The 25,122-nt window shown below is 35.5% G+C and overlaps 2 protein-coding genes across 4 annotated transcripts in view; both read left to right on the top strand.

Annotated features, from left to right (window-relative positions):
* The window catches only part of LOC131840756 (protein neuralized), a 42,289-nt gene extending 33,453 nt beyond the window's left edge, over nt 1-8,836 (top strand). Inside the window, exons 2-4 of the mRNA XM_059188949.1 lie at nt 4,055-4,227; nt 5,976-7,085; nt 7,528-8,836. Coding sequence (XP_059044932.1) covers nt 4,055-4,227; nt 5,976-7,085; nt 7,528-7,962 — 1,718 coding nt within the window. The 3' untranslated portion in view covers nt 7,963-8,836. The remainder of the gene's footprint in view (nt 1-4,054; nt 4,228-5,975; nt 7,086-7,527) is intronic.
* Nucleotides 8,837-15,077: 6,241 nt separating this feature from the next.
* LOC131840751 (uncharacterized) lies at nt 15,078-23,224 on the top strand. Of its 3 annotated transcripts, XR_009357428.1 has the most exons (7): nt 15,078-15,203; nt 17,077-17,577; nt 18,147-18,261; nt 19,323-19,453; nt 20,430-20,616; nt 21,170-21,402; nt 22,802-23,224. XR_009357428.1 is itself a non-coding variant. In XM_059188943.1 (6 exons), exons 2-6 carry the CDS (start codon nt 17,077-17,079, stop codon nt 21,346-21,348), a joined length of 1,113 nt encoding a protein of 370 aa, XP_059044926.1. In that variant the 5' UTR covers nt 15,078-15,203; the 3' UTR covers nt 21,349-21,714. The 3 variants fall into 3 exon arrangements, 2 of the variants coding, with proteins under 2 accessions (XP_059044926.1, XP_059044927.1); XM_059188943.1 differs by lacking the exon at nt 22,802-23,224 and having other exon boundaries at nt 21,170-21,714; XM_059188944.1 differs by lacking the exons at nt 15,078-15,203; nt 22,802-23,224 and adding an exon at nt 15,352-15,426 and having other exon boundaries at nt 21,170-21,714.
* Nucleotides 23,225-25,122: the final 1,898 nt, after the last annotated feature.

The following is a 25,122-nucleotide window of genomic DNA, read 5'->3' on the forward strand; positions in this document are numbered from 1 at the left end:
TATATTTATAATAATAGAAAAAATAAAAAAAACATTAACCAATATTAAATTGATAGCTAACTTCCGATTTTAAAACTAACGATTAAGAGAAAAGCTGAACAGCTTCCGCCGGATGTTGGACCCCTCGGAACCAAAATGGCGGCCACCCTCGTAATTTTTTTTTCAACAACAAACCACCTGGCTTGTGCCCCTATTGTCACGTTTGAACCTGACTCCGCCCGCATCATTGTCTGAACGTGATCTCGTATTTTTAGACTAGTTTTTAACAGCAATTAAATCTTTATATAGAAAAACTAGCTACTCGCCCGACTTCGCCCGGGTGTCATGTATTTTTTTTTTTTTTGTGGATGATAATGGAATGGTGCACCCGCCAGCGCTGACGGTTTACGCTGGCGGGGCACCAATTATACATACAAAAGTTCCTCTTGAATCACTCTATCTATTTAAAAAATCCGTTGCGTAGTTTTAAAGATTTAAGCAAACATAAGGACGGATAGACAGCGTCAACGACTTTGTTTTATACTATGTAATGATTACGTATCACGTTGTTTGTCCGCGATGGACTCCTAAACTACTGAACTGACTGCAAATTTGATTTGCACATTGTGTGCAATTTGATCCAACTTGAAAGATAGGATAGCTTACATCTCAATTTATAGTCGCAATATTATTTTATTCAAGAACCTTAGCGTAGTATTCAGTAACGCGTGGCCGGGTCTTACTTATTGTTAAAAAGTATATAAAATTTACTAGCTGTGCCTGCGATTTTACCCGTTTGAAATTTCACCTATGGCCTATATGTCATTGTAATGTTTAAGCTATATTATTAGAAAGCTTAATCAAAATCCGTTCAGTAGTTCTTGCGTGAAAAAGTAACATTGTCCGCTGAAAACCAGCGTCGTGGCACCCCGTCACGACATATGCTGAGCGGAGACCTAGTTGGTACTCTAATTATTAATATAACATGTAAATTAAATTTTAAAAATTTTTTTTCAGTGTACCAAATAAACAATTTTCTTTCTTTCTTTCTTTCTTTCTTTCTTTCTTTCTTTCTTCTTTCTTAAACATTCATAGATACTTACAAATATTCGCGTATATAATACTAGTATGTTTTTTCTAAAATTTAAACAACACTAGCATTGTCACCGTTCACCGCTCATGGGGAACACCCCACGGGTTGTATGCACACGTGCGCCCACTTCCGATGGTGTTTGAACGCTTTGAATAGTCAGGAAGTAGGGAAGAAGCGTAACGAGAGATTTCTTAAATTATTATTGACTAGCTGCGCCCGCAGTTTCCCCTGTATAGATGGGTGCAATATAGATGTTATTCTGATGTGACTTATTATTTATTTATTTATAATTGCACATGCGTATACATAAATTTACATATGATAAATTAACTATACACATGGACACTGTTTAAAGAGTATGGCACTTTCGTAGATGACTCATTCCCATCATGAAATTTAAAATTTAGATCTGTTGTAGTGTCCAGTTAGCTTCTATAGTACGTCTGGTGAAAATTATTTTACTGTATAGTAAGCTTTGTCGGTCAGTAGTTCTTTAAGCCTTTTTTTTAAATAAATTAATTTTATCCTCTTGTTTTATGGTTTCCGGGATTTTATTATATATTACAATGGATCGGTAATACGGACTCGCCCTAAATATTTCTATTTTAGGTTCTGGTAGGGCCAGTTGGCTTTTTAATCTGTCATTACATTTAAAATTAAAATATGATAAATGTTCATGAACAAATACAGCTATCTATCTCTATATATTAATATTATAAACGCGAAAATTTGTTACTCACGGAAAACCTACTGAACGGATTGTGATGAAACTTTACAGTAATATAGCTTATACAACAGAATAACATATAGGCTATAAAATTCACACGACAGAAACATAAGGCACAGCTAGATTCAAATAAAAAATGTATCATATACATCGGCGACTTTAATTTAAACGTCGAATAGCGAAGCTCGGTCGCCCGGATACTATTAGTGATAATTACATCAACAAGGAAAACTGTTATTGCATTTTTTGTCAAATATTGTCAATCTTATCTGTACGTAAATAAAGTATGTATTTCATTGTGAAGATATTTTTTTAATTAATTTATGAGTTATTAAAAGTCTTATGACTATAGTGGTAAGGTTTATGTTTGACTGCTGCGCACGCGCAAGCTGGCAGCGGTACGTACTTCATTGCGAATAAAAATTTCAAATTAAACAGTCTTATGGCTGTTGTAGTAAGGTTTATATTTGAATGCTGCGCACGCGCAAGCTGGCAGCGCATCTGTCACGCAGGTGGGTTTTATCGTAGGGGAGCTACAATGGCCCGCTGTCTTGGGGTGATTTGAGGGTAACAGTACTGTACTACAGTTTAATTTTAGATTCGTGTGTATTCTGTGGAAACGTAATTCATGGTAATTTTTTTTCGGACTACTCTAATGCTGTTGGCCGCAGCTGGTATTTACAGCTTCACCGGACGATGGGGGGCGAAGGCAGATGGCACTCCAAACCTAAGGAAGGACTTATGGAGCGGCTGAAGGCCAACTCTCGCCTGGCAGATACGACTGTAGTCTGAGGGCACGGGTAGGGGTTCGAACCTCGGCTCAGGCTGTCGTAATTTCGATCCCTATTTGAATTGGACGGGGATTTATATTTATTTTATTTAAATAACTTTAATGCACGTTATATAAATAAAAAGTACATAATTAAATGGCGGACTTGACATCTAGTGGTATTTTGTACCAGGCAACCATGAGTTGTGCAGAGATAAATTGTTGGTGGTACAAATAATTAATAAATATACATAAATAGACGTGGTCGCTAACTATGGGCTCCATCAACAAGCTCAGAGTCACTCAGAGGGCAATGGAGAGGGTTATGCTCGGAGTTACTCTGCGTGATCGAATCAGAAATGAGGAGATCCGCAGAAGAACCAGAGTGACCGACATAGCCCGAAGAATTGCGACTCTGAAGTGGCAATGGGCAGGGCACAGCTCGTAGGACAGATGGCCGTTGGGGCAGTAAAGTCCTCGAGTGGCGACCACGGACCGGAAGACGCAGCGTGGGAAGGCCTCCAGCAAGGTGGACCGACGATCTGGTCAAGATCGCTGGAAGGCATTGGATGCGAGCAGCGCAGGACCGATCGTTGTGGAGATCTTTGGGAAGGCCTATGTCCAGCAGTGGACGTCTTCCGGGCTGCGATGATGATAATGATGATGATACACAAATATATCATATATCCCACAAATATACATAAATACATATAAAACATACTATACATAAATACATAACTAATAATCTGGTAATGGAATAGTAAAGATTTTGCGCTGTCTATGGATTTAAGGGGTAGTCTCTGAAATCAGAAGTCGTAATGTACAGATCTACACATATATATAAAGGAATTACTGTTCGTTAGTCTCGTTAAAACTCCAGAACGCCTGAACCTATTTACCTAATTTTAGTTTTAAAATATTCGTGGAAGTCCAGGGAGGTTTAAACGGTGATAAAATATTTAGAAATTGAATGTAAATTAGTAAATACAACAATTTTATTTTCCCAAACAACCGGCTGATACCTGTCAAACAGGAAAAAATTATTGCGTAACTTCAGCTTTTTTTTTATGGAAGATGGGTGCAATGTAATGGTGCACCCGCCTGCGCTAACGGTTTACGCTGGCGGGGCACCAGTGGAGGATGATAAGATGAGCATGAAGTCAGTTAGCCCATCGTGATCGCGGAGTCAGCTAGTAGGTATATGTATATACAAACTGACACGTGTATATTATACTAGCAACGCGCCCCGGCTTGTTAACGTATATATATTATATAAGGATTAATATCATGTTTATAAAGACACTTTCACAAATAATGCACTCTTTAGAAGAAATTTTATTACCATGAATAAATGTTAAAGGAAGTTGACCTTAAAAATTAGATATATGTAGTCGTGGACTTTTTTATGGGCTATTAAAGAAACAAAAATTTCTATTTCTATTAGCATCTGCCAATTTTATTAAGTGGTGTATTTATTTTGTTTCAGCGCCCCGCACTTCCTGTACTGGAGGGACACCCAACAATCTGCCGCCCCTCGGCTTCCACAGCGTCCACGGTGAAAACATCAGGGTATCTCGCGATGGTTCGATAGCGAGACGCGTGGAGAGTTTCTGCAAGGGTGTCGCGTTCAGTGCCCGGCCGGTTAGAGTCAATGAAAAGGTGAGACCTGCACTATATGCTTTTATAACTTGACGGCCTCTGTGGTGTTTAGCATACCGCCTTATTTCCGATGATTGCGGGTTTGATTCCTCGCATGGTACAAACTATAGAGGTTTGTAATTTCAAGAAAAAGATAAGTAACTGTTACATGGTAACGGTTTACGAATTTTATGCCCAATTTACACTCAGCCCGAGTGGACAGGGAAGTGAGCAGCGCGAGAGTGTAAACACGAGTGGAAACACTTCCCATGCCATTGGCGCTGCCACTCGCGCTGCCCGGCGCTCCCTCGATTGTTGGTTTTTTCGTGCGCAAGTTAAAGGACCGGCAGCGCGAGTGGCAACGTGTTTTTACATTCAGCCCTCTCGCTCAGTTGTCGCCCGGCAATACTTCCGGCAGCGCGAGTGGCAGGGGAAGCGGCTGAATGTAAACGTAGCGTTGTAAACATTATTTTGGGTTCACAAAAACTCTTAAAAAAAAGGTTTCTACATGAGTAATGATTATATTATTTAGATTTTTTACTTTCCTGTTTTCCATGCCAGTCATTATCGACGCCTTCAGTGGTCTACCGGTTTAGCACACCGCTCTACTTCCGATTGTCGCCGGTTCGATTCCTCGCACGGTACAAACATTTGTATTCATGAGTATGATTGTTTATAACGATCTGGGTGTTTTCTATGTATTATTATATATATACTAGCTATTCGCCTCGGCTGCGCACGGGTGTATTATGTATGTATGTATTATATATATAAACCTCCCTCTTGAATCACTCTAACTATTAAAAAAAACGGCTTCAAAATCCGTTGCGTAGTTTTAAAGATTTAAGCATACATAGGGACAGACAGCGACAGCGACTTTATTTTATACTATGTTATGATTTACAAAAAAATGTATTTATATCTCTTGTTTAGTTCCCAAATGATTAAAAAAACAAACTTACAAGGATTATTTAAAAGAGCAACACACAAGTTTCGTTCTTCTTGTGATGAGACAGCTTTCCCAACGAGTGGTCGATAGAAAACAAATTGTTATGACTATTCAAAAGTGCTTAAATTAAGTTTATTCGAATAAATGATTTTCTATTCTATTCTATTCCCATAACACAAGCTCTACTTTGCTTGGGACTTGATGGCGCTGTGTCCTGAAATATCATTATTTTTATATCATTACTAGCTGTTCCTGCGACTTCGTCCGAGTGGAAATTAACTTTATATTTCTATTTCTAAAATAAAAGTAGCCTAAGTTACTCCATATTACATAAGAATACCTTATCATACAGAATCGGTTCAGCCATTTCAGAGATTAGCCGGAACAAATGACAGACAGAAAGACAAAAATTGTAAAAAATGTCAGTTTGGTGTATGTACCGTATTTACCGTATAAGCGGCTGAATGTAAACGTAGCATTCCAATCTTTACATCGACTAGCGCGTTTCTCTAATACAAACATTTGTATTCATGTATTTGATCTGGCCCAGATAGTCTAAGATCTTCTTCTTCTATTTCGTTTAATTCTGCCGAATACAGCTGGCTTTTATGGCCCACTTCCTTGATGGTGGAGGGATGAGTATTAATAGAGTAAGGAGACAACTTAGATCTCAGAAAAGGCAACGCATCAAGACTATGTTCATATATATAGGCGGTTAGTTTTCGTCAAGAGGATCATCAGATTGTTTGTTAGTCCCATTAAATTGAAAAGATATACTCGTAGAACTTTTTACTAATCACAAATTCTTTGGCTATTCCAGGTGTGCATCCGATTTGTGGGGATCTCCAACAGCTGGAGTGGAGTCATACGTTTCGGGTTCACCACCCACGATCCAGCCACATTAGCCCACGCGCTCCCCAAATACGCCTGCCCAGACCTCACCAACAAACCAGGAAACTGGGCTAAAGCTCTAGGCGAAAGATTTTGCGAAAAAGACAACATTTTGTATTACTACGTCAATTCCGCCGGAGATGTCCATTTCGGGATCAACGGGGAGGACAAAGGGCTGTTTTTCTCAGGGGTCGACACAAGAAACCCACTATGGGCTTTGGTAGATGTATACGGAAACTGCATGGCAGTCCAATTCGCTGATCCCCGAGTGCCGAACCAAATTAGAAGACCTAATCAAAGTCCGATAGAAGAAGACCGATTAGTCGGAAACATGAGGTCGTTAAGCATCGAGGAGGCGCTGCCACCACCGAGGTATTCGAATCCCCTCGTACCTCTAAGTCTACACAGAACAAAAGGAAGAAACGTCCAGTTCATAAACGATAGAGGTGTAGCAGCGAGAACTGAAGCTGAGTTCTGTCAAGGTTACGTGTTCACTGCTCGCCCGATGGGACCCGGACAAACGATCGTCGTCCAAATACTAGCAACGGAATCGGCATACGCTGGAAGTCTGTCGATAGGTCTAACATCTTGTGACCCAGCGACTCTGAGACCTTGCGATTTACCTGACGATGCGGAGTTGTTACTGGACCGTCCTGAGTATTGGGTAGTTAGGAGAGACGCGGCAAACGGTCTTAGAAGAGGCGACGAGTTGGCCGTCACTCTAACTTTAGACGGTGAAGTCCGTGTGAGCAGAAATGGGTCCTCACCCGTTACGGTTATGCACGTGGATCACACTTTGAGGTTATGGGCGTTTGTGGATATATATGGAGCGACACAAAAGGTTAGAATGCTGAGCTCTCAAGTAGCTCAGCCGGCGCAGACGCCACCGCAGCAGTTGAGGGTTTTGACCGGGTCTGCAGCCCCGATAACAACAGGAGCTGGAGGGACGGTGCTTGTCGTGAGTCTACCGCCGCAGAACGGTGCTCAGAACGCCGCCAATCAGCAAGGATTGACGCTAGCCAGCGCTCATTATATTGAGGTAAGTGACTTCATAATTTATTAACTTTAATAATAATAATAATATAAATAATAATAATATGAATTTTATTTTTTAACAATAATAGTCCCGAAGACACCTCACACATCGCCATCTAGTCCCAAGCAAAGCGAACCCATGTATAAACCGATGCTATAGTCTCTCGAGAAAACCATTCTACAAAATGAGAAGATTTTTAGTAAAACAAATTAAAAACTTGAATTATAGAAAGAATGTGCAGAACCAAAAAGGGCAGTCTGTAAATGAATAATTTATTATCAGAGACAATATCTGTTTGCTCTATGGTTGATTGGGAGAAAATACCTTGAGTTGTTAAGTCCGCCATATGCACATTTATTTTTGTATTTTCTTACATTAATGTATTAATAAATAAATATAAAATCCTTTAAAAACAAATGTATAATGTCTTTTCTTTTCTTTGCAGCCAATTCAGGCATCATCTCAGCTCTGCCTGGCTGGCCTCCAGCCGATATCAAGTCCCCCAATAGCCCCTATACAGCAGCAGTTCCAACGGCCAAGAACGGACGCTCAGTGTTCATCGACCAGCCAAAACAACTGCAACGAACAGGTCCAAATACCCAACGGTCACACGGAACCTCTAAGACTTGCTGATAGACTCCAAAATGGGCCTTCCACCAGCAGAGCGCATAATATATACTCTGTTATCGGTGAAGGGAATTTGACAGGTACCGAATGCACTATTTGCTATGAGAATCCGATAGATAGCGTCCTATATATGTGTGGACACATGTGCATGTGCTATAGATGTGCCGTTCAGCAGTGGAGGGGGAAGGGGGGAGGTCAATGCCCCCTCTGCCGCGCACAGATTAAAGACGTAATACGCACATACAAGTCCTGATGTGTTAACCGTCTGTTATGCCAAATATTTGAGGTTATGTATTATATTATCTGTGCTGTTCTTTTGGCGCCAATTTCACGTACGTGCATCTAGTATGAAAGGATTGTTTATGGTTGTATGTAGGTTTTTATTTATAAGTTGGCGCTATTGTTGATGACAGATTAATGGACTATGATGCAAATAGATTTTATGAGCGAGTCAGAAATATTGCTCCTAATGTGTACACGAAAGAGATAGCAATATTTTAGTCGCGTATAAAACATATGTCATAATTTTTATTGTTCATAATGTTTACAAAATCTATTTGTCATTCAGCGTTCTATTGTACTCACATAAAATTGGCGCCATTTTGAATTCGGAACGCTAGGGAAATATTGCGTTGCCATTAAAGGATCTGTTAATATGACTGTATGGATTAATATCTTTGCTTTGCTCTATGACAGAAAAATTTAATACGGCGGCCATTTTGTTATTGGATATTGCCAAATATAAAAAAAGTTAGCAATATTTTAATGACGTTCCAACATGTATGTTTTAGTAATAGGTATACTGATATTCAATGCACTAGTGTATATTTTTGATTTAGTTAATATAAGTTAAGTACATATTAGTGGAAATATCATAAATAATATATAAATCAATATATCTAGGTGTTTTTAGGTTCGCTTGTTAGAAAAATTTGATTTTGGAATAATATAAAAATTGACAATTATTTTAGGTTATAATTTGAAATGTTATTAAAAAGCACGGAATCTCAGAAAAAATTAATCAATTTGCACTTAATTCGAAACTCCGAATGTTAAATGTTTTTTTTACTTCTACATGAGACGCTCAGGAAATGATGAGTGAATTGACCAAAACTCCGAATGTTAAATGTTTTGCCAGATCAGTGTTGCCAGATCTAATATTTTAAATTATACCATTAAAGTATATATATACTTGTAAATTAACCTGTATCTGAATCTAAGCTAAACAGCTAATATTTTTTTAAACAGATCATTGTGCTACCAACACCAAAGCAATAATTACTCAAGAACTTAATCTTAAAAAAACGTAAAACTATTTCGAACATTAATTTTAAATAAGCACAGTTATTAATATAAAATAGGCCTCATGTTGAAAATTTAAATTTCGAATTTAATAATGGCAACACTGCCTATGACTGACGGAAATGACAAATTGGCGCGTTAAACCAATCTACAGTAATAATATCGTAATTTAAATTTTATAATTATATGTTAAATCGTTTCGAACTGTTATAGGACAAAACATTCATGGATCAATATACATCAATGTTTCCAATAATAGATAAAAAAAATGGAATTTATAATAACACATATGTATTTTTTTATAATGACATTATCGAATAATTTGGACAATTACAAAATGTTTTCTTAGACTCAAACGAATAATAAAAAAAAATATTATTGACTATTGTTTTCCATTGCATATATATTATTTAGGACTTTGGCAACGGACGCTCTTATCTTCATAAACGCCGGTTGACATAATTTATGGAAAGTACTGGATGACTTTTTTTTATCGTTCGGAGAAAATTGACATATATGTTATCCCGACTTCGTATGGATGCATTAAAAATGTTTGAATGCCTTTAACGGCTCAATAAGTCCCTACTTTGGTTTGGAGTACCATCTGCACTCGCTCCCTGTCGTCCGGTGAAGCTGTAAAGGGCAGTTGCGGCCAACAGCAGAGTAGTTCGAAAGTGTTATTTCTTAAAGACATACTGAGTATGTATTATACTTTCGATTTTCAAATAATTTGAATCGCCTATACTTAATATGTCATATTTTTCTCTGTATAATAAACAAGGTCATACCGCATTTAAAATGTCAAAATGGTTGTCAAATAAAAGTAATTTTCTACTACAGACTATATTTACCTACGTCCATGAGTACGTGATAGATGTAATGCATTTAATAATTAATTTACAAGCATATCATAATGTAATTTTTATAATAATGTTACCAGTAAGGTTTTGCTATCGGAGCGGTAGGTGTTATGTTCATAAATAGAAGTTATTGTTAATAATAATCATCAAACAAATCATCATCATCATCATCATCATCATCATCATCTTCACCATCATCACATTCATTTGTGGTCGGCATAATATTTTCTATTCCATTCATCCCTGTTCGCAGTCATCTCGTTATTCACTCCCTTTCTAGCCATACCATCTTTCACACAGTCCATCCATCTCTTTTTCGGCCTTCCTCTGCCCTTATAATCATCCACATTCATATGTAATATTTTTTTAATGTTTAATCATATAATAGTGTCTAAATGTATGCACATAATTTTTTTTTTATGTATGATTTTTTTTCTTCTTTTATTTACTTCTTTGGCAAGTTTATTCTGCTTAGTACATCATATAATGACAAATCATGTACTATGTTTAATACCATAGATAATTTATCTATATCTAGATGGTACATAGCGATTTACTACCAGGACTTCATATGTTTAATGTAGTAGATGGTTTTTCTGCACTTGTTAATGTTACCAACACCGACGCTGCCTAACGCATACAGCTATCGCTCTGTTAGATTTAAGCAGGAGTTCCTACAAAATGTCTATATGTTATTTTCTCAAACAAACGATCAGGAATTTAGCCGAAAAGAGTTGGTAGATAATAAGCTACTATGCTAAAACCAGCGCTAAATATTCACGAATCGCCATTAGACGAGACAATAAAAAAAATAAAAGAATTGGCGGCAATAATTAAACGTGGAATGCGCGACAGATAATATTTGCGCAGTAATTGTTTCTTTTTTTAATAAAAAAAGATGAGCGTTTATAGGTTGCCAGTTGTTTCGAAGTTTCGTCGTAAGGAGGAGATATCATATAGAGATTTTGACAATAGAAATATTGAGATATTAAAATTAAATTGGCGTTTCATGACTGTAATAATCATTCCTATATTGCTCAATAATTTTACATTGACAATACCACGATCTGTATCACAATGCTATAAATATTTCTGTTTAGTTCGATTAAAAGTACATTTGAATGATAATGTAATACAGATTAATGATAAGTTGATAATCTGTGGAAAACATTGTGACTTTAATTTTAATACAAATATGTAATTCGTCTTTGTTATTAATAATACTTTATACTGACTGATTTTCCTTCCCCTTTTTGCAATCCATAATGTTTTATAGTTTTAATTTTAAATAATACGAATACAATAAGAATTTCCTTTCTTTAAAATGATTTCTCGTTTGTTTTTCGCCGATTTATTTCTGTATAGATACATCACATATCAATAAGGTCGTAACTTTTTTACCTTTTCTTAAATACTTTTAATATATAGTGATTTATGTTTTAGAACTTGTTTTGTGTAACTTTGTGAATTATTTAATAATTCCTCTTACCATACAACACATTTATACCAAACATTCAAGCCAGTTTTCTTGTATATTATTTCGTAATAATTTATTGTAATTATGTTAACAAAACTGATCACGTATACAGTGTCTTGTCGAAATTAAAAAATAAAGCAATAAATCTGATATGACTCATCAAATATTAAATATTTCCCTTGAAATTGGGAATTTTTTTATATCTTTATTAAGAAAGAACCATTTTGTTACACAGAATTTCAGTCATATCATATTTATTACATCAAGGCTACCAGGGATGCATAATCCTGTTGAAGATGTACAGCAAATTGGCAAGATAGAGAAGAATATACAATGACATACGTTAGAGTGAGACAGACATAGTATCTCACCAACATAGTTTATAAGTTTGTTTTACAATGATATTTATTTATGGTACGGTATATGATACTGAGAGAGAAAAGTGACTGTTTATTGCTGTCTCTCTCACTGCTTTTCTTATAATCTAATACAGGGTGATATGTAAAGGGTACATTAAAAGTTAGGTTATAATACTCATGATTGAATCACATTCACCGAGAAACAAAGTGGAAAAATGAGAATGAGGTTATAAAAATTATATTCAATTTTCCACTCTATTTCTTTAGAAATAATGTTCAGTCATAATTACTATTAATGCCTTAATGTACCGTTTACAGCTGACACTGTAATTTGAACCGTATTTAAATAACAATAACTATTTTTGTAATTCAACATAAAACTCAATTTCTAAGTTTTTTTAATTTATTATACATAGATATGGAATCTCGCCTTAATTAATCTGTGTTAATTGTTACAAGAAAGAGATGTAGCTATGTGTGCGAGTGAATAAGAATGATTGTGAATGAGAGGGAGAATAGCTAGCTCTTTCTTACAAGTAAACATGAATACCAAAATAATGTGTCCAGTAAAAAAACACCACAAATGTTTCACAAGCCAAATCTAAATAGGTTTATATTAAAATTGTAAATATATTAATAATAGTGATATGTTGATATATATTCGAAACAATATATATACATATATATACACTTTAATATTTTGTATTAACTGAAAAATGTTTTTTTAAAATAACAACTTAAAATTATTGTTTCTAAAGACGACATTCCAAAATTAAAAAACATATAATTAGAAACAAATGTTGAACGTGCTTTTATAAACTGCATAAAGCATTTCGAAAAATTTACTCTAATATTTTGATATTAAAGTTGATTTTCCATAATTACATTATTACTAAAAATGGAAAGTCGTTTTTAAGACCAAATATTTAAAGACTATTTTCCAATAATTATCTTTTTTAGTTAATGCAATTTATTATTGATATATATGTGACCATCTTTGGGCCCCATTTTTCTTTGAAAACTCTTGCTTTTTTAATATTCATAACTGGCCACTGTCTCGTTGTTCCGGAAACTACTCCTATTATATATGTACATTGCACTTCTTGTCATATGTATGAAATATCTTCTTAGATTTTGTATAGCTTTAACTTTTGTATAAACGGAGATGGCTTGGGTACAAATTCTGTTGTGAAACTCAAAACATATCCAAACATAACCTTCAAAATATATCCTACACAATCGCTTGCCAATATTTCGCGCCAAATAAACATTTCATACAAATTATGTTGTTCTAAGCAATGTAAGTTTCTCATTATTTATTTATTCTAAGTTTTCGAATATGTATCAACAAATCATAGACCAAGTTTTGTGATAATATTATTTTTGTTCTCCATTTTGTTTTTTTTTTTCAAGCTTGGTCCATGTACAGCGTTGTCATCTAGTCGTTAGTAATTTATTTCTTTTTTATGATTATTTTGAAATAAAAATACGCATTCTTTGTAAACGATGTTGAAGGTTTAGATTAAGTTTTCTAATAAAATGGTTATCGAACTATTTTGTATTTTTTTATTATTGTTGTTCCAAATACTTACTTTTTACTATCTGTAAATAAATATATAAGGTACTGTCATTCTTTCCATTCCATAATGCATCCATATACATCTATGCGAGGGGGGAATGGTATTGTTAGTATGTGGTCTCTTGACCCTATTGCCAGCAATGGACCATGTCAGGTTAACGTCCAAACAGTTCCCCCTGGAAACCTTCGTGATAAATTCCAGGTCAATTTATCACGGTGGGCTAACTGATCTGAACTCATATATCGCTCTTATCCTCCACTGGTGCCCCGCCAGCGTAAACCATTAGCGAAGGCGGGTGCACCATTTCAATATCTTATTAAAAATAAATCTATGCGAAAGGGAAAAGGGATTGATAGTAATTTGGATTCATAACCTCATTAATAGTAATGTACCAAGTCAGGTTAAATCCTGGTAACCATCGTGATTAATTGCTGGTGTAGTTTGTGGCTTCCCTCCGATCGATCCCCCGTCCAATTCAAACGGGGATCGAAATTAGACGGCCTGAGCCGAGGTTCGAACCCCTAGTGGTGCCCTCAGGCTAAAGTCGTATCCGTCAGGCAGGAGTTGGCCTTCAGCCGCTCCATAAGTCCTTCCGCGGGTTTGGAGTGCCATCTGCACTCGCCCCTAACGTCCGGCGAAGCTGTAAAGGCCAGCTGCAGCCAACAGCATTAGAGTAGTCCGAAAAAAAAAAGTTTGTGGCTGTAACTGAAAATAAAACACTAAAATGTAATCAGTTCTTCACTTTATACTCTTAAATAAATTTTACAATTTTAATATAATTAACTAAAATTACTACTGTAATATAAATTCACCACAGTAGAAGTAGTTCTTAATCTCTGTATCATGTAATCTTATTTAAAAAAATATGTATCAGATTTTAGGCGCCAAAAACATTTAGTTTTTAGTTACTGTAAAGGCAAACGAAAGACTATAAATATAAGAAAAACCATATAATAGAATAGAATAGAAAATCACTTGTGATTGATTTTATATTCAAATTATAAAGTCTTAACAGCCTAGTAAATATAATGATATAAAATAATTAATAGTTACCGTTTATTCTTCTTTTTTTATTATTAGATTTGGGACAAGTATAAATTAATTCTCTCGTATCGTAACGGTTATCATTATCATAGAGTAATCAAAAATGTTCTCTATTCGTCCAAATATAAGAAGTTTCTTTATCAATTTAAATTTCTTTACACATTCACAATTGTATGGCTTTCAATAGCCAATACGTACTATCTAATCAATTTGTTGTATCAAACGACTAGTACTATAAATCTTCTTTGTAAAAACAAAAAAAATAAGGTTGGTAACCCAGTTCCCGCCTCATATTTCCCTATAATTTGGGAATAGATTTTGTTACGATTAAAATCTATAACAAATGTGTACTACAAATATACTAAGGATGACAATAATAAAAAGATATCGATTTTATTAAACGAGGAGTAAACGAGTATATGTTGTTTTTGTTAATTTTATTCTGCAGTATACTAAAATGTTAAAGTTGAAATTTATGCTTGTAACACTCAAATTAAACGTCAAAAAGGTGACGCTTCTCTTGCGTGTACTATGCTCTTAAGTACAATACGCTACCCTGTACTCACCTAAAGATTGATTATCTGCAATAGTAAATTGAACTTTCTCTCTTATTTAATAAGGTCTAAAATTTGTATATTTTATTAACATGATAAGGTCGCTATTCTTGCATGACAATAACGGGCCGCCGCGTTGAACGGACGAATGTCGAGTACTGTCGACTGAAAACTTGTTATTATTAACAAAGTATAACCTTTTATTCTACGTTTTCTATCATATTTTAATGTTCATAGATTAAAATCATCCGCGAAACAGTATTATTTTGTGATTATTGAGTGTTTTACTTCTATATTTGTACATTAAGTGTGTTTAAGGTGAGATATTCAGTTATAATTGAGCATTCCGCTGTAATTAGATCAAATTGTAGTTACGCGGAACTTTTAGTGGCATGTGCAGTTATTCTATGAGATCCGTTTTATTGTTTCGTACTTTTATAAATTAACACGCCATTTTGTGGTACACTCGTGTTTTTATATTATTCTAAGGAAGTGCTTTTGTTGTGTATTAACATCGGTTAGAAAATTTAAATATCGAATCGTATGTATTGTTTATTTTTTATAAATCTGTCGGTACAGCCGGCGAGTACTTTTTAATTCATTATTCAAATTATATCTGGCCAGTTCGAATGTTAATCATTTATATCACATCTTAATAATAGTGTTTAATTACTTAAAAATTATGGACTTTGGAAAATAAACTTTAAGGTTTTGCTTTAATGTATAATTTTCAAAATTTGTAATTTATGTATTAATGCAATTTATTACTGAGTGTGTAATATATGATTTTTATGTTTTATGCACACCTATTAAATATTTCTGATTATTATATTTATGGTATTTGTGTAGTGTGTTGCTATATGCAACATAATATAATAATATAAAGAAAGTAATAAGTTTAATTTTTATATCTTTATATTGATTAATATTACTATATTATTCTTTTATATATTTAATTTTTCTGGGTTTTTGAAACTATAACATATCTACATATAATTTTAATTTACTCTTTCATTCTATGCTTTCCCCTTCCTTAGGTAATAATAATTACCCTTCACAATTGTTATCAAGTCCCATACTAACCAGAGCTTGTGTTATGGAATAGACAAGTGACAGAAACGCGGGAAAGGGGACTATTAGTAACATGGACTGATGACCCCATTGTTAGCAATGTACCATGTCAGATTGACCTCCATGTGGTTCTTCCTGCAAACAATCATGTTAAATTCCTGGTGAATTTGTCACAATGTGCTAACTGACCTGACCTCATGCTCATGTTATCATCCTCCACTGGTACCCCGCCAGCGTAAACCGTTACCGCAGGTGGGTGCACCATTCCATTATCATCTATAAATAAAAAAAAACTGACAGAAATAGGGGAAAGGGGATTGTTAGTAACCTGACATGGTACAATGGGTAACACCATTGCTAACATTGGGGTCATCACCATTGTTAGCAATGTACCATATCAGGTTGAACTCCACATGGTTCCCGCTGGAAACCGTCGTGAGAAATTCCTGGTGAATTTGTCAGGATGTGTTAACTGACCTGACCTCATGTTCTTCTTATCATCCATTAAAATATGACAGAAACACTGAAATACAGTATTTTTGTAAATACATAATTAAATTCATAGAAAACATACAGACTGATATAAACAATCACAATTACTTAATAGGAGGAGTCAAACTTGTCACTAGTCAGTTAACTAGTACCCATAACACAAGCTTTAGCTAGCTTAACTTGGGTCTAGGTGGCGCTGTGTGAATTGTCCTGAGGTTATTATTATTTTTTTATATATATATTATATATCTCCCTTTGATGGATTGTTAAACTTGTCATTGCGGGTGAATATCACCAAACAATGACAAATATTATTATTATTATTTTATATACATATATTATATATATCTTATCTGTAAAAAAGAAGATATATAATTCAAAATTTTGAATTTTGAATTATATATTTTCCTTTTTACAGGGGTAATACATTCAAACACGCGGGCCTTAGCCAAGCGTGGATGAGGTTAAAAGTTATATGTGGATGATGAAAGTGAAGACGACAGAATTTCCGTACAATGCGGCATGTGTTGAGAATGACGGCTTTTTGTAATAGGTCTATTGTAGAGGCGGGGATTTGCAACGTATTATTATTATTATTATAATTAAATCAGTTTTTTATCACTTCCAGATGTTCTGCATACAAGAGAGTGAATCCCACACAGAGCCATTTTCAGACAAGGACCCTCTATGTACGAGCACTCAATCGGAGTCCAGCGATGAGGAGCCCCAAGCCAAAAGACTGAAACCCTTCACAAGTCCATCGTTAAACTTAAAAGTCTACCAAATACCAGCGTTCAACACACCAAGTTCTCTATCCATATTCCCAACCACAACGAATACATTACCCAAATTCGTTAACAACCCCTTAAATTTAGCTAATCCATTATCGTTAACTGCAAGTAATATTAATGGAAATAATGTAGTTAAATCGTTGCACAGCAGGTATTCCTTGCCATCTAAGTTAACGATTACACCCGTACAGACGCCCACAAAGAGTGTGGAGACGGGAGAAGTTGTGAGATATAAGAAGAATGGAGAGATAGCGAAGAAGAGAGGTCCGCCTAAGGGTTATAAGAGGAAACCGAAAGTAGATTTATCATGTAGTTTAACTAACGGAGCTCTGTTACAGGTGAGTTTTTTTCCTATAATGGAATGATGCATCAGTGGAGGATGATAAGATGAGCATGAGGTTAAGTTGACCTTCAGTTCCTCCTAGAAACCATTATGTTAAATTACCAGTGAACTTGCCATGATCAGCTGCCTGACCTCATGCTCATCCTATTATCCTTTACTGTTCCGCCAGCGTATACCGTCAGCGATATAATAAGAACATAATATTTTTATTTGATTGTTTGGGCTATTGTCAGGTGCTTGGACCTGTAGCACTGCGACCTACATACATCTATTGTGCTCGCCCTTTTTCAGAGTTCGCTACCTAGACCCGTCAGGGACAAGAATTGAGTGATATTCTTAGGAGCGATGGTTTTTATCTCCTCAGGATAGTGTGTAAACTACAACTACATAGGATGTGTAGTGGTGTACCATTATCATCCATAATAAAAAATAAAAAAATCGCTCAGCATAACTTTAATATTAATTTAAAAACCTTAAAACCGTTTTTTAATTTTCAGCCATAAAACATGAATCTGACCAGTTTGCTAGAATTATATGAGAAAGAAATCTATTTTCAATTTTCAGGCACAGAATACAATTCTGACTAGTTTGTTAGCGGCATCCAAAGTTCTTACCACCGTACCACCGACCACCAGTTTCGTGCCTCCTTCAGTCGTACCAAAGATTGAAGTTCCCGAAGGTAATATAGTTTTTTTAATGCATTATACCACAAGATTACATGTTAATAGATATACTCTATACTAATATTATAAAGCTGAAGAGTTTGTTTGTTTGTTTGAACGCGCTAATCTCAGGAATTACTGGTTCGAATTGAAAAATTCTTTTTGTGTTAGATAATCTCATCTAAATGTTAGATAATCTTTTTGTGTTAAATAAAAAGAGCAACACACAAGTTTCTTGCTCGTTCTTCTTGTGATGAGACAGCTTTCCGAACGAGTGGTAGATAAAAAACAAATTGTTATGACTATTCAAAAGTGCTTAAATTAAGTTTATTTGAATAAATGATTTTCTATTCTATTCTATTCTAATCCATTTGTTGAGGAAGGCTTAACTTAAGCTATATAACATTACGCTACGACCAATAGAAGCGGAGCATCAGTTAAAAATGTGTGCCGAGTGTGTTAAATACGCACGTATATCGTACGTTTTTCCACACACTTGATTTTAAATAAACTCAACCATAAAACAATGATGCACACTGTTGCTTTCCCGCCGTTTTATTTTTTTAAATCAGCGCGCTGCCTACTGGCGGCGCTGCACGGTCTATGTCCAGCAGTAGATATAGGCCTTTCCCAAGGCACGTAACTGGGACCTATTTTCATCCCTTCTCGTTTAGCTTAGATAGCTAGATTAGTTATTGCCAGCTTCTGTCCTTCTCGTCCAGTTATTACCCGCAATCCTATGTCGTCGCTTCACCTTACTCCAGGGCGTCCTACACTACGTTTAATTTCATATGTCCCATACACACGACACCGTCCTCGCCGGCGAAGACGACGACCTCGACAACACCTCCAGCGCATTCAACCGGGTGTTCTCGGTCGCCTTACCGATCGCCTTGTCCAATACAAACGGGGATCGAAATTACGACGGTCTGAGTTAATGATGATTCATTTAATTTCACGGTCCCCACTCTAGAACACATCTACTCCAGTAACCAACCGTTCTATGACTGATATGACTAATAAAAGAAAATTATATGTATAATATAATAACAGCATATTATATCTATTTTATATTCAGGTACTGAACTCGTGGAGTTACTCCTGGACCCTGAGGACTGGTTTCCGGCTGAACCCTACAAGATGGTGTTTAGCAGAAAAAAGAATCCGAAATGGAAGAACTTTCCATATCGGTGCGAGCATTGTTTTAAGGTAATATATATTAATATTTAAAAAAAGACGCAACGTTTTAGCATTCCAAGTATTCATCGTGCGGGTGCCGAGTCCATTGTGTGAGAAGGAAACTCCGAGCAGTTCCCGGGAGTTGTGACCCGGGTGTAGGTTTAAGGGGCTCCTCACCAACGCACGTCAACACTCACCTCCACCGCTCGTGTTTCTCTCCTTACCCAGACAAATCTGGCAAGAGTCTGCTAGTGCAGCTTTAGATACACGTTCTAGTATAGAACTTACTGCAGTTCTAGAGAGACTAAGATCTTTTAGAAGGTTCTAGAGAGATTTCGCTGGTATACTCTCACTCCCACTTCGACCGCATTTAAATTAACTACATAACTATTTTTCTTTAATTTAGTACTTTATTAGTTTTTAATATGGAGTGCCTATATCTGTGCTCGACCTAATTTTAGTTCGGAGCTATAAAGGCCACTTACGGCCAACAGCATTATTATAGTACGTAAAACAGTGTTATTATGGTTGATAATGGTATGGCACCAGCCTGCTCTAACGGTTTACTCTGGCGTTCAAAATTCGTCTTGACAATGAAGGTGTGATGAGCCTTGTACGCGTAATTTCAAAGCCTTTTTCACGCTTCAATCGACACCGTCCTCGCCGGCGAAGACGACGACCTCAACAACTCCAGTGCATTCAACCAGGCGCTCCAAACGGTGTCACAGGTCGCCTCTCCGTTCGATGCTTTGTCTAATTCAAACGGTGATCGAAATTACGACGGCCTAAGCCGAGGTTCGAACCCCTAGCGGTGCTCTCAGACTAAAGTCGTATCTGTCAGGCAGGAGTTGGCCTTCAGCCGCTCCATAAGTCCCTATCGTCCAGTGAAGCTGTAAAGGCCAGCTGCGGCCAACAGCATTAGAATAGATCGAAAAAAAAACTACGACTTAGCACAGTGTTTGATGGAACTTAGAATTACTATTGCTAATTTGATGTTTGTTACCAGGGCTATCGCGTAGTATCAACACTCGTAACGCATGCGGCCGAACGGCATGGCAGTGTGCCCCGCGATCTTGCGATACCGTGCCCATGCTGCCCACACGTGTCCACGCGACGGAAGCAACACAAGAAACACCTGGAGTCCCACGAAGGGAGGAAGCACAGGATATTCTGTTATTACTGTCTGCCACCGCGTGAGTACATTTCTATTCTGATTTTTTCTGGATTTCATCGCGTTTGACTGAAATCTCACCTGATGTGAGGGATGCGGTCTAAGCTCTTCCAAGCTGTTTTTTTTTATTGGGGGGGTTTAGGCTATTGGCAGGTGCTTGGCGACATACATAGATCTATTGTGCTCGCCCTTTTTCAGAGTTCACTGCCTAGACCCGCCAGGGACAAGAGTTGAAGGACATTCTTAGGAGCGATGGTTTGTATCTCCTCAGGATAGAGAGTAAACTTTCCAAAGAAGATATTTCGATTATGCATGAGTGGGCTACAACCACATAGGATGTGTAGTGGCGTTAAAGAAGGATTGTTAGTAATGTTGACTGATGACCTCATTGGTAGCATTAAAGTGATTGTTTTATCGATCTGGGTATTTTCTATGTATATTATGTATGTATTTGCAAAAAAAAAGTATTTATATCAGTTGTCTAGTACCCATAACACAAGCTCTGCTTAGCTTAGGACTAGATGGCGCTGTGTTATTTGTACAGAGTTATTTATTATTATTATTTTTATTTACAGAGGACCTGTCAGAACCATACGTGAAAGAATCAGAGAAGTATCCATTCGACAAGTTTCCACAATACTGGTACGCCTCCGAGGAATCTCTTCGTCTACACAAGAAAAGAAAACATCCATACGCAGCTATGTACAACTACAGTTGGTACTGTACGTGGGGAGAAAACATGCCTAATAGTTAATAAATCCTACCATTTTAGTAGTTTTTTTACTACGCTGGCAACACCAATGTTTTGGTAAGTTTATTACGTAAGATGTTAATGTATATATTCTTAAGAATGTTAGTTTGCGCCGCGGAATGTTTTATTTAGTTCGCAGTTCTTTTGCGATATAGTTCGCTCGCTCGCGACTCGCGATAAAGGCAGTATTGGCTATGTCTAGACCAGAGGTTCCCAAACTTTTTAGTGTCGTAGACCCTTTGGCATGTTCTTCGGTTTTGGGTAGACCCCCCATTCTTACCTGGTATTGATTTTTTGTAAATTTCTAACTAGTAAAGTTTAGTGTTAAAAAAATAAAGTAAAAACAACAAGATGACCGCTGTAGTAGAACCCTTGCAGTTCGATATAGATCACTTTGGGAATCACTGATCACTAATCTAGACCATTAAACAGTTTCTGACCGAAGTTAAGTTTAATACTTATATTACCATTGTCATGTGTGAGACCACAAATATTCAGTGTGGAAACCTGACCACCGCTACTGGAAGCGTTACGACCTTTATTATTAGTAAAAATTGGCCGTTATTGGGTCTACATCCCCATGAGGTACGCGCCTGTAATTAAACTTCTTTTTTTAGTCCACAAATGTGTAGTATTTTTAAGCGGTGATGGAGATTACTGCTCGCTCCTTGCCTTCTCACTTCTTCACAAGGGGGGACCCTTGGGCGTGGACGTAACGCCTGTGAGAGTGTATATATTTTTTAATACTTAGCTTCTATAATATATATAACATTTTATTGAACGAACTATAAAGTGAAAGATCTGCGAACTATGTTCTTCATCTTTCGAAGCGCTCTTCTTGAACTAGTTCATTTTGAGAACTAAATAAAACTATAGTATTCAATTCTCCCGCCAAAGTTAGCGTTTAGTTTAAGATTACATACATAATATACGGGTTATAAATAATTTTAATTACATGAAAATCATGCAGACAATTATGTGTTTTAAGTTTAACGGCGTAAAGTAGCTTTGGGGTTATCCATAATTTACGTCGTTCATTATTTTAAATTCCAAACCATCATCCTTGTCACAGTAGGTCACATCTGTGACATTCTCCCTTCCTATATACAAACAGTTTCCTATACCTATTTCATATTTGACGACACGTCGATGATCGCAGGTTCCATTCCTAGCCGTTATACATGTATATGATTGTTTGTATCCATCTGGGTGGAAAAAATATCTATGTATCTATACCAGTTGTCTATAACCTTCAACACAATGCTGCTTAGCTTGGGACTATATGGCATTGTGTGAATTGTCCTGAGATATTATTATTATTATTATAAAAATCACACTACATCGATTCCACCCTCTCCTATCCTTTTTTACCTCCTACCCTTTTCGGGCTGTTGTCAGGTGCCAAGACCTGTAGCACTGCGACCTACAAAGATCTATTGTGCTCGCCCTCTTTCAGAGTTCGCTACTTAGACCCGTCAGGGACAAGAATTGAAGATTATGAAAGAGTGTAAACTTTCCAAAGGAGATATTTCGTTTATGATCCTACCTTAAATGTGAGTCGTAAATTACGTCCCCATCTTAGTATTAAATGTAAGACTGTGTTTATCCATACATAAACCAAATGCAATATAATATCTTACGTAATAGATAAATTCCTACAGTATTTTGGCAGCTGGCGAGAATTTTAGTAGTTTTTTATAATGTCACTCTGGCAACTTTATGAATGTATAGTAGTTTTTATATAAATCATATTTAAAGCCAACGGTGGCGACCGGCTGATGTAATTATAGTATTTTTTAAATATTTTACACTGGCAATTTTAATTAAGTATAATATTAGAATAAGCTCGGTATATACATGTTTTATAATAAATAAATGATTGAATTATGCTCAAATTAAAAATACTTTATATAAACTTTATACATCACAGTACTTTGTCTCTTTCTATCAAATGAAGAAATTACTGTATAAGAAAAAGACAGAACAGTTCATTTCTTGAAATAGATTTTTTAATAGTGGAATTATGATTATCTTCATTCAACATAAGGGTATGTTACACTATCATATATATAAAATAATATCTATACCAATCAATTTATTTTAAAGTCAAAAACATTTAATTATATAGGACACTTCGAACTACTATTTAGCATTTTGAGAATTTTAAAAACAATTGTGTTTTGAAGCCGATACAGATTACCGATATGATTATATATATATATGATAGTGTAAACCCCATAATAATTGTATACTGGTTATGTCTAAATTGTTAGCTACCTATATATTTCATATAATAATAGTATACCTGTGCCTCATATATACCTCATAAAAAAATACTTAATACAAATAAATTGTATATTTTGAATTAATAAATAAAATTTCCAAACTTTATTATGTAACTTAAAAAAATCATGGTACAACACTAAGTGTGAGTGTCTTTGGAATTGCATTATTTGAGGCCATAATAACGTATTAGATAACTTTGTAACGATACAGTAGAACATGGCGAGATTGACCGTTACATTATGGACATTATATTACATTATGGACATTATGTTGCATTATGGACATTATGTTACATTATGTTACATTATGGACATTATGTTACATTATGGACATTATATTACATTATGGACATTATGTTGCATTATGGACATTATGTTACATTATGGAGATTATATTCAATTTTTCAATTTAATTTATACGGGAAGAAGTCTACATAATGCTCTTAAAACTATAGTTATTCCAAAAACACCCCGTCGTTTCCAGCGTGCAAAAAATTACAGTAATATTTTAAATCACATTATTAGTCTGACAATTACAATATGGTACTGAGTCTAAATAAAACTTGTAATTATTATTACAATACAATATAAATACATTATTGTCATTTAAATAATCATTTGTGGAATAATAACATTTATTTATGGACATTATATCATATTATGGACATTATATTACATTATGGACATTATGTCACATTATGGACATTATATGATATTTTGGACGATTATTTTTGTACAATAGACGTTAAGGTCCAATTTTATAAATGAACCCGGCCAGTATTTTTAATGTAAGTAATATTTTTAACGTATCTAATAAGACTGTAGCCTGTTTAGGGCTGAATAAAGCAGCTATATTGTATATATTTTAGATTATGGAGTGTAACAGTGTATTGAAGCAGCTAAGGTGTATTTATTGTATACTAGTGGTAGCCCGCGACATTGTCTGCGCGTAGTGTATTGTAGCCGCCATTTTTGATGACAAAAATAAAGTAAAACAAAGCTATGTATTTTTATAACAATATAAAGCGACAACCTCGCTAGTCTAGCTATTGAACATGTTAAAGATCGCATGCCCACCGGTGGGACACTCCGCAACGAAAGTAAATTTACACATTGGTACCGGGAGATCACCCGTGGGCAGTTTAAATGAAATAAATGTAGGGGTTAAATAAAGTCTACCTCAAATTATTGTACACTAAAAACGTATTTAAAATATAATATATGTATTTAAAAACAAAATGCCGGTCCCTATGTGAGAAATAAGGATTTTCAATGTGGTCTTCACTTATATATGTATATATAGATACTTACGGCTATAGTGTTCAACTCCAATAATTAGCTCCTTCGCAAATGAGAGGTTATGAGGTACCACTTTGAAACTCTCTCACTGTCTGAGAGAATTTCTAGGCACATTATTTCAAATAGACATAGGCTGTATGTAGAAAACATAGTACCATAAAATACACTATTTGTGAATATATAGATTAGTTCA

Source organism: Achroia grisella, unplaced genomic scaffold (assembly GCF_030625045.1).
Source record: "Achroia grisella isolate CSIRO2021 unplaced genomic scaffold, CSIRO_AGI_Agris_v1 utg149, whole genome shotgun sequence".
NCBI classification, from domain to species: domain Eukaryota; kingdom Metazoa; phylum Arthropoda; class Insecta; order Lepidoptera; family Pyralidae; genus Achroia; species Achroia grisella.